A 10,320-nucleotide genomic window follows, 5' to 3' on the forward strand; every position below is an offset into this window, starting at 1 on the left:
ACCACTCCCTTGGGACTGATGAAACCACATCCTCAGTCACCAAGCAAAAGTGTTCCAGGTGCTTGTGGGAGGGTGTGACCGCCTGGCACATGGACTGTGACAAGCTTCCCCCTCCCCACAGCACAGTGGGGCAACCCCCCACCACCCCAGTCAACCCCTCCACCTAGGATGACCCCACCACTAAACCTGCCCGCCCCCCCCCCTTCCCGGGATGTCCCCACCACCGTTCCTGACATCAACAACCTGGCATCCTTCCCTCCCCTACCTGGGAAGCCTGACACCAGCCTGCAGAGGGCTGGAACTTCCAGCACGCATGAGTAAAATTGAAATTACTATCTGTAAGCTCCAAGAAATGCTCACGCACATTGAAAATGATCTAAGCAGCATTTATGCTAAGATCAAGATGGGCACCCTAAGGCAGTGTTCAAGCGAACCTCTCGCCAGCCCAAGGAGTGAAGTGACCATCCAAGTCTCTAGTGAAATGCTTTCTAGTGATGTAAGTGTTGACACATCTCAAGCAAGTATTGACCCTTCCTCCAGTGCTGTAAGTACCGCTGTGGCGAGTGTAACATAAAAAATCCGAGTGTCTTAACTGTAATAAGCAAATGCGCTCAAGAACTCATTACAAACAATACCTCTTGTGTCCCTATGAATTTTGATGAACATGAAATGTGTTGGAAATTTCCAACACTAATACAATACTATTGTATTATAATAAATTAGTATTAAAATATACTAATTACTGTAGTTACTAAAACTTACTAACAGTAATGTTCACATGAACTATTATATCTGCATATGGATACTGGAATTCTTACGAAACCAAGCACCAGTATTGTGTCAGATTATATCTAGTTAAACACATTTATAGCCAGTGTGTTAGAGAATTGAATGTGATTCTCTAAAATCATCAGTATTCCGTGTGATAGTTATTTATGGATAACATAACTCCCAAATAACTCTAAATTGAGAGTTTTTAGTTACAATTGTTATCAAGTAATAATTTTACCATCACGCGTGAATGCCATGGAGAAAACTAAAATCTTCTCCATTTCTTGTTTACTACCATAAGACAAGAAAGTAATAATATTAAAATCCCTAGAATTACAACCCAGTCTTTATTAAAGTCTTTCAGCCACAATTACGCGAAATAATATTATTCGTGATAAATAATTTCTGTGGCGAATGCGGGGACGCGGTTGGGGAAGGGGAGACGCCATTGTGTGTGTGGCGTGGTGGACTCGTGTTGCGGAATTGAGCAACAAAGGTCGTGGCGTCAGAGTCTGAGACACGTGACGTTGAGATTATCAGCAAGAATTACACTGGTACTCAACCCAGAATGAATTATTATTATTCTATGTGAGCTGCAGTGCTCGGTCAACTAATAACGCGTCGATATTTAGGCCAAGCTATCAACCCCGTGTACGACATTGTGGAAGTTTGAGCCTGAGACGCGATACCGGCAAGCTTCAACATAATTTGCACCCTTAGATAAGTATATAGTTCTTTTTTGATGCATCATTAGAGATTGTATATGTCGGGGCAGCTTGTCGTTATATCGAACGACTACAACAATTCCAACGTTAGTACCACACTAAATTTAATTTATATATCATGAATATTGAGATATAAGTAGCCTAGTTCAATGCTACGTAATATCCCTTAAATTACAGCTCGTATGTGAGGAGTCAACGAGCTGTTACCTACCTTCATGTTATTCACCTCTAAGGGTTTCTACGAGGAATTCCTGAGATCACGAGGACGAGGCGTGAATGATGTCATAGAAATCATCTTAAAGCTAAGACTTTTTTGTACACATTTAATTATTCCAAATTTGGTTATTTGTTCATCATTCTATCTAATTGGATGCTCGTCATGTACACTGGAGATAATCTGTGTTTATTTAGATGATTAATTTCTAATGCTAATAATCTTTATAATTTCTGGTGATAATCTTCTATAGATTCTTTAATATTTTGGTCACAAGATTAGTTATTAAACAATGAACTGGTGCACGAACCACACTAGTTCCTAGACGTACATGAAGTTCTAGCAATACCCCCCAATGTAGGTGTTTGAGGCTCTGATTTAAGTTAATTAACTATACAGCCCATTAATTATTTAAGTGATTATGCTTCCTAATATTTAGCCATAGACACTGGTTCTTCCTTGTGTTTCTAATGATCACTTTTTATTAGTTTCCCTCTTTTCTTAAAAGTGGGTGGTCCTTCGTAATTGATTTCATTAATTTAATAATTTAATAAATTGAGTCAAGCCCCAGACATCCCACAAAATGATTGTAAATGTTAGGAAAGATGAGGCAAACAACTGACCTTGTCACAGATGAAAGAACTCTTAGCCATTAATGACTCTGAACAATTGTCACTTGTATGCAATAGTCTGCAACTTGTGAAACCTGTAAACACTTCTCTTCACCAGGTTTATGAATACCATTACCCCACGACTACTCACTCTTAAATTTCTCACGTGGAATGTGAGAAGCGTGTGAAGGAGGCTGCTTGTTCTAATGATGTACGCTGGTGTTAACAACATTGATGTATTGTGTCTACAGCAACCATACACTGCAAGCACTAATGATGTACGCTGGTGCCAACAACATTGATTTACTGTGCCTGCAGGAACCATACACTGCAAACACAAAAAAAATAAAACGCCACCCAAACTTTCAGGTTATGTAGCATTCTCAAATGTTGGTTCACATGATGTCGGTATCTTGACGAATGTTAAAAGTAACCTAGTGTGTAAACATGTTAAAAACCACAAAAGTGACAACTCATATTACCAGCTGTTTCAAGATTGCTACAGCGACCGGCTTTATTAACTTAGTTAATGTATGTGTAAGGTGCGATCAAATGGTGGAAGCTTCTCTTCCAAAAATCACCAAGAACTCTCAAACCATTGTCATGGGTGATTTTAATGCCAGACACACTCGCCTGAGTGACACCAAAACAAACAGGAATGGCAGGATCTTTATAAAATACTTAAAAGACAATAACATGTCCATATTCAACTTTGACTCCGCTAACGTCACACACCTCCTGGGTGGCAGGCTTGATTATGTCATTGGTCACGGTCTCATTGATAATGCTGTCGGAGGATCAATTGTTCACGAATTAGTTAGTGATCACTTTGCCATATTCAGTTCATACACTATCAATAATGTCAAACCCCTAAGCTTTGAAAAAAAAATAATTAATATCCCTGAAAATTTACACATGTCCTTCAAATTCCACATTTCCGAATGGTACAATACTTACTCTTTTACTACTGTCAGTGCATTATATGAGGACCTGGTCACTGAAGTAACAGCTTTTTATCACAATATTGTAAAATCCACAAGATCTTAAACAGTGAGAAAGGAACAGAGGTGGTTCACTGACTCACGCCTTAAGCCCCTGCATGACAGAGTTCTATTCCTAGCTGAGCAGTATAAAACACATAAAACAACTGACACCCTCAACATATTTCTTAAGGCCAGCCGAGAGTTTAGAGAGCTAAAGGAACAGGTGTATAACCAGCACTGGGAACAGTTTTTGCAAGGCATCAATCATGCAACATCCTCATCGCAAATGTGGAATAAAATTAACAAGATTTCTCGTGCTAGCAGTCATCAACTTGATCACCATTCACCTGTAGACTATGCCGTTATGCTGCTTCAACAATATGCAAGCACTGCCAGTATAAGCAGCCTGCCTCTAGATGTACAACACCATCTGGCTAGTACCAAAATGAATCGTAACTTCAATATTGAAATTGCTTGTAGTGAGATAGGGCCTGACGATAACTATGGCATAACCCCCTTTGAAATTAAAAATGCACTCAAGAAAGGTAAGGCTACCTCTCCTGGAGAGGATGGCATCACATACAACATCATGAGAGTACTTGCTGAGCTGCCAAATAGCTCTTTGCTAGAATTGTTTAATCAAAGTCTAAAGCATGGTGTCTTTTCCGACCACTGGACACAGGGACTCATAATACAATTTCCTCCTAACGCCTTAGGACAAAACTTACCCACAAATTTGCATGTGTTCTGTGATGCCTCAGGCAAAGCATATGGCGCAGTAGCCTCTCTAGTTAATACACAACAGTCATTTCTACTTACTTCAAAGGCAAGTGTAGCCCCAATTAAAAGGAGGTCATTACCCCAAATGGAGCTTACTGCCTTGTTAGTGGGAGTAAGGTTGGCTCATTGCCTGACCAAGACACTCAGTAATATTCACTTTGGTAAGATATTAGTAGTGTGGTCAGACAATGAGACAACAAAAACTCCCTACGTTAGTAACCGCATTAAGGAAATACATGAATTATCTGCTGGATATAAATTGAGCAACCCGTTCTCGCACTTTCGTATAGTCAATATTGAGTTATTAAATACGTGCATGTGTGACATACTAAACATACTAGTTTACCTTGAAAAGCTTCATAGAAAACACCGACCTTACCTAACCTTCTTAGTATGCTAAGATAAGCATCTTATTGCTGCGTAATTACAATTATTACTTAACCTATTATAGGTATAGGTTAAGTAATAATTGTAATTACGAAGCAATAAGAGGCTTATCTTAGCATACTAAGAAGGTTAGGTAAGGTCGGTGTTTTCTATGAAGCTTTTCAAGGTAAACTAGTATGTTTAGTATGTCACATATGCACGTATTTAATAAGTCAATATTGACTGTAAGAAAGTGTGAGAACGGATTGAAATTGAGACATGTCTCTACTAAGGACAATCCAGTCGATTACCTATCAAGAGGTTTAACATTGAAACAGCCAGCTAAGGCACATATGTGGTTTAATGGACCCCCATGGCTGATTAGTGGTCAGTGGCCTAAACAAAAGTCATAAGTCATAGTGACCAATATCACAACACCCATGGTGGAGCCAGAACCTCCACGAACCTTAGCTATCAATCCTCATAATTATTCTAGTTTAAGCTAGTTACTAAGAGTAACTACACATGTATTTGATTTTCTCAATTAGATAGGAATTAGGCATCGCTTTCCCAGTCATATCAAATATTGGATTAAACGAGCTCAACAAGAGACTTATGGGAGTAAATATGAGAATCTTCCAGACAAATTAACCAAGTCTCTAGGCATCTGGTATGATGCAAATGATTACAACATATTAAGGCGTGGAAGACGTCTGCTTCATGTAGAAATTAACTTGGATACTAAAAATCCAATACTTTTACCACGTACCCAAACTTATAGTTTTACGTCACCATCAATATGGCACTTTACGTGGTGGACACTCTCACCGATCTTAAGCAGAAATTTTGGCTTCCCCGAGGTCGCCAAACTGTCAAATTACTTATTAAATCTTGTGTAATTTGCAGGAGGTACGACGCTCGAGTGTGTCCTTACGCAGGACCTCCACCACTTCCTAAGGAGCGAGTTGTCCACCTTCGTCCCTTTGAGACCACAGGTGTCAATTACACAGGAGCTTTAATTCTAACAGGCACTCCAGATAGAATTCCGGTGGAAACCTATATTTGCCTCTTCACGTATGCAACTACACGAGGCGAACACTTAGAGGTGACTTCTGACATGAGTGCAGAAGCCTTTATCCAAGCCTTTCGTAGATTTGCTGCACTCAGATCCAGCCCCAAATCAATGATTTCCGACAATGGGTTAAATTTTGTGGCCGGAGAAGCTTGCTTACGAGAAATATGGAACCATCCTGAGGTATAGTCTGTACTAAAACAAAGACCGTTCCAGTGGAAATTTATACCTCCAAGATCCCCGTGGCAAAGTGGGTTTGATGAACGGATGTTGGGAACTGTCAAGAAATGCCTAAGAAAGGCTTTGCATCGACAGAAAATTAGTTTCCCTGAACTGCAGACCCTTGTCACCGAAATTGAGGCACGAGTCAACAATCGCCCATTAACTTACCTTTCAGATGACTTCTCCCAGAGAGAACCCCTGAGTCCCTCTCCTCTGATTCATGGTGGTCTTCTGAGTCCTCTAATATCTCTAGCAGATGAGGAGCCAGCTGACCCCTCATGTGTTAGAGGAAGCGACTTGGTGGAAAGCTATAAACATCTTTCGAGAGTAATAGCAAAATTATCTGAAATATGGACTCGTGAATACCTCACTGCTCTGAGAGAGTACCATTACAGAGCTACAAGCCCCTATAATAAAGTTTAACTGAAACCGAGAGATCTAGTCCTGGTTGAAAGTGATGGACCTGGGTCAGATTGGCCTTTAAGCAAGATTGTCGAGGTTCATCCTGATCACCAAGGTATCCTAAGAATAGTTAAGGTTCAGTGTCGAGGCACTACTACCTTAAAGATCTTGGGAAAGTTGGCACCTCTGGAATTAGCTGAACATGAAGTTTCCACAGAGACAACTTTACCCTCAGTTTCCGAGAACAGTGATACTGTCCCACAGAGCACACGGCCACTTAGAGCCGCTGCTCAACAATGTAAACGGAAACTTAAACAGTACTTTAGCTCTGACTAAGAACAGATAATTCATCATTTGATTTAAGGAAGTTGTGATGATACAGTGATAGGTTGATGTTCAGTAACTCACCAGTTACAAGTCATTGTGACCCTGAACATTCACCTCACTGTGGATTCAAAGTCTCCTAAATTTTGAATGATTTAATCATTTAACATTTATATTTTCTTATATCTAACCATGTAGGTTACAGACTATACCATTATATCATTAGTTTGAAAATATGTCTGAGTTTACAGAACCATTCTGTGACTAAGTAACATAAGTTTTACTCGTCATAGTGACACAAGTCACTGAGTCTACTGTAGGCTTTAGAGAGTTCTTAACTCTGAATAAATTAACAATTTGATGTTTCAACATTTAGTATAAGATCCCTATGAAGACTTAGAGTCTTATCTGTTGTAACAGTTTCGGGACATCCGTTATGTGTGTACTAACGTACGAACATACTAACTTTATGATATAACTTCAGGGCAAAGGTATGTCAGTACTCAACATTGAACTGCGACCCGAGTTCCCCCCCCCCCCCCCCCGAGTTATGTTGGAAATAGACCAACATTTAATTATCATTTGTATGCTAAGTATAGCATTTACTAACATGTGGTACTAATTGAAACTTATATTTTCCCCTACTGCGCGTCATCTGACAAATTCTTCCTACTAGGAATGGCGGTATTGCGTCAGACAACTTCGCAGAGGTATAAATACTATCTACATATTAGAGAATTAAGTAATATTCTCACTCTGTCAGTATTCCCTCTGTGAATTATTAACTGACAGTATAGCAATCAGTGATCTGATATTAGCGTGTTATCAGCTGATATCACCACTATCTAACAGTTTATCTGTTATAATAAATCGTCATGGTGGAATCAGAAATTTCCCTCCATTTCTCGTGTAATAAGAACTCTGTTCGTATTAATTATTACATGACGAGAATTTATATAACATTAAATTCCCTATAATGTAAACCCCCGTGTTATCGTCTCATTTAGTAAAGCAATTATAAGGATAAGAATTTCCCATTTCTATAAAACATATCCGCACCTGCACGGACGAGACGGGGTAGAGGGAGAGAGAAGGAGCGCCATTGTGATATAAAACGCCATTGTGGTGCAGCCTGGTGGTGTCTTATACGCACCTTATATGCTTTGAAAACGGAAAACGGAAGCGTGGTAGGAGCGACGCCAACACACGCCATTGTACGCCATTGCAGTTTAATACCGGCGTACGTTGAGTCAAGATCTGGATGGGCTAATATCTCGTGATCTTAATATCAAGCGCAAAAAGTGGCCTCCCTCTTTTGTCAAAGAGGGTGGTCCTTCGAATATTTCTATTTCAGTTAATTAAATATTATTTACATTACGAGTTAAGATTTTCCACATGGGCTGCTATTTGATGGATGTGAGGACAGTTTACTATCTCATGAATACTTGAACAGCTTATCTGCTTTGCTGTCAGACGTACAATTCTGCTTAAAATGGGGTACAATATTTGGGTAGCTATTTTAGTTTTGAAATTATCACTGCATAATGAATGATTACATTTGTGGATGACTATCATATGAATACAGATATTAGAATAATCTAATTTTTGAATAATAATAATATTATTATTATTATTATGATAATTATTAATATATTATAGGTGTTGGCATCATACCAGATACCTAGAGACTTGGTTAATTTATCTGGAAGGTTTTCATATTCACTTCCATACGTCTCTTGCTGTGCACGTTTGATCCAATAGAGGATAGGATTGGGAAACTTATGTCTGATTCCTATCTTCGCAAGAAAATCAAATACATGTGCCGTTACTCTTAGTAACTACTCAAGTTGGAATAATTGTGAGGGTTAATAGCTAAGGTCTGATGAGGTTCCGGGTCTGTCATGGGAGTAGTGATATTGGTCACTATGACTTGTGGTTTCTGTTTAGGCCACGGACTACTAACAAGCCATGAAGGTCCATTAAACCACATCGGAGACTTGATCAGCTCTTTTAATGGTAAACCTCTCGAAAGGTAATCTGCTGGATTGTCCTTGGTAGGAACATGTCTGAGTTTAAATCCTGCAGATAATTCATGGATTTCCCTAAGACGATTGCTGACGTGAGGAGTTTTATTATTATTGTTTATTAACGATTGTAAGACTGCCTCATTGTCTTACCACACTACAATCTCACCAAAGTGAATATTATTGAGTGTCGTGGTCAGGCAATGAGCCAATCTTACTCTCACCAGCAATCTGCAGTCAACTCCATTTGAGGTAAAGATCTCTTCTCGATTGGAGCAACTCTTGCTCTGGATGTGAGTAAAAATGATTGTGCATTATTGACTAAGTAGGCTACAGTGCCATACGCTTTACCAGAGGCATCGCAAAAGACGTGCAAATTCGTGGGTAAGTTTTGTCCTGAAGCATTATGAGGAAATTTAAAAACACCTAACTGATTGAAATCCATTGTGAGTGTTTGCCATTTATCTTGCAACTCAATTGGCAACGGATCATCCCATCCCATATTTTTCTGCCAGCATTCTTGCATGAGGAGTTTGCCCCTTATTAAAATAGGACTAAATAAGCCCAAAGGGTCAAATGGTTGACTGAGATACGAGAGTAATTTTCTCATGGTAAGGGTTGAATTATTCGTTTGTACTGACTTGACATTCATCTCGTCGGTAACTGTGTTCCATTCCACTCCCAGAACTTTTAATTGCTTAGGTACCCAATAACCAGGAAACTCTTTCTCGATCATCTGGTTTAATTGTTTATTGTTTGAAGCCCATGATTGTAGTGGCATATTGGCTCCTAGCAACTCACAATTAGCCTCATGGTAAATTTCTACCAATTTAAATTTGGCGTTAGTGGTACCCTGGAAGCTGTCTACATACAAGTTGCCACTAATTTCTGCTTTATAAGGGCTATTTGACTTCTTCAAATGTGTATCTAACGTTGCTTGAAGTAGAAACGGTGAAGAGGTCACGCCGAATAGCACAGAGGCAAACCTGTAGGTTATGACATTACTGTCAGGATCCAGTGGATCCTTAATCCAGAGAAATTTGATAAAATCACGATCCTCCTCTTGTAAACCTACTCTAAGGAAAGCTTTACTGATATCAGCAGTATAAGCAAAAATACCAGTACGGATTCGTAATAATACGTCACATAGCCTTTGTGTTAGGCTAGGTCGAGTTTTTAGATACTCATTCAAGGACACGCTGTTTGCCTTCACTTTGGCAATACAGTTAAAAACGATACATATTGGTGTCGTCACTGAGTCTTTCATTACAGCGTGATGGGGTAGATAGTGACCTGTGTTGGGATTGAGTACTACAGATGTTGGAGGTAGCATGTTTGGAGCAGATGCTCTTTTGTTTATGATCTTGTTAATAATGTTTCATGTACCTGATAATGTTTTTTGTTGTTGTTACTGGCGGAGAATAAAACCATGTGGACGAAGATTGTTTGTCTGACCAAAACCATAACAGTGACGACGAGAATTAAACATCGCTGGCAGAGAGCCTGGGTACGAGACGTGGTGTGAGGATCAAGACAGTGCTGGGTACGTCGTGTGGACGAGTGGACGCTTCGCATATAACAGTGGAGTGTGCTACACCGTGGCCATGGCTACCATGTCAATCGAGCCGTTAAACACTGCCAAGATCTCGTTGGACCTGTGGCTCAGCCTGCTGGAAGCAAACTTTCAGTACCAGGAGATTAAGAAGGACGCCACCAAGAAAGCGGTACCCTTAGTTTCACTGGGTTCTGAAGCATATAGTGTTCTCGGAAATTTGTGTGCACCTGAGCTACCGCACAAGAAGACCTATGTAGACTTGATTGCTTTG

The 10,320-nt window shown here is 39.7% G+C and overlaps 3 protein-coding genes across 3 annotated transcripts; 2 read left to right on the top strand and 1 right to left on the bottom strand.

Annotated features, from left to right (window-relative positions):
• The first annotated feature begins 313 nt into the window (after positions 1–313).
• On the top strand, positions 314–5,711 carry LOC138367829 (uncharacterized). The gene is made up of 3 exons (XM_069329807.1): positions 314–544; positions 4,999–5,120; positions 5,357–5,711. Exons 1-3 carry the CDS (start codon positions 314–316, stop codon positions 5,709–5,711), a joined length of 708 nt encoding a protein of 235 aa, XP_069185908.1.
• A 78-nt stretch (positions 5,712–5,789) lies between these two features.
• On the top strand, positions 5,790–6,167 carry LOC138367830 (uncharacterized). The gene has a single exon (XM_069329809.1). It carries the CDS (start codon positions 5,790–5,792, stop codon positions 6,165–6,167), a length of 378 nt encoding a protein of 125 aa, XP_069185910.1.
• Positions 6,168–8,301: 2,134 nt separating this feature from the next.
• On the bottom strand, positions 8,302–9,761 carry LOC138367831 (uncharacterized). Its single transcript, XM_069329810.1, has 2 exons — positions 8,953–9,761; positions 8,302–8,584 (listed from the first exon to the last, which is right to left on the bottom strand). Exons 1-2 carry the CDS (start codon positions 9,759–9,761, stop codon positions 8,302–8,304), a joined length of 1,092 nt encoding a protein of 363 aa, XP_069185911.1.
• Positions 9,762–10,320: the final 559 nt, after the last annotated feature.

Source organism: Procambarus clarkii, chromosome 23 (genome assembly GCF_040958095.1).
Source record: "Procambarus clarkii isolate CNS0578487 chromosome 23, FALCON_Pclarkii_2.0, whole genome shotgun sequence".
Taxonomy (NCBI): domain Eukaryota; kingdom Metazoa; phylum Arthropoda; class Malacostraca; order Decapoda; family Cambaridae; genus Procambarus; species Procambarus clarkii.

Bases quoted from the DNA above. Each gene is read 5' to 3' on its own strand.
- LOC138367829 (XM_069329807.1), top strand. From the start codon at position 314: ATGAGTAAAATTGAAATTACTATCTGTAAGCTCCAAGAAATGCTCACG. The intron at 545-4,998 runs GTAAGTACCGCT...TTTCTCAATTAG, and splicing joins TTGACCCTTCCTCCAGTGCT to ATAGGAATTAGGCATCGCTT. The intron at 5,121-5,356 runs GTATGATGCAAA...TGTAATTTGCAG, and splicing joins ACCAAGTCTCTAGGCATCTG to GAGGTACGACGCTCGAGTGT.
- LOC138367830 (XM_069329809.1), top strand. From the start codon at position 5,790: ATGTTGGGAACTGTCAAGAAATGCCTAAGAAAGGCTTTGCATCGACAG.
- LOC138367831 (XM_069329810.1), bottom strand. From the start codon at position 9,761: ATGAAAGACTCAGTGACGACACCAATATGTATCGTTTTTAACTGTATT. The intron at 8,585-8,952 runs GCAAACACTCAC...TCCTCACGTCAG, and splicing joins ATTGAGTTGCAAGATAAATG to CAATCGTCTTAGGGAAATCC.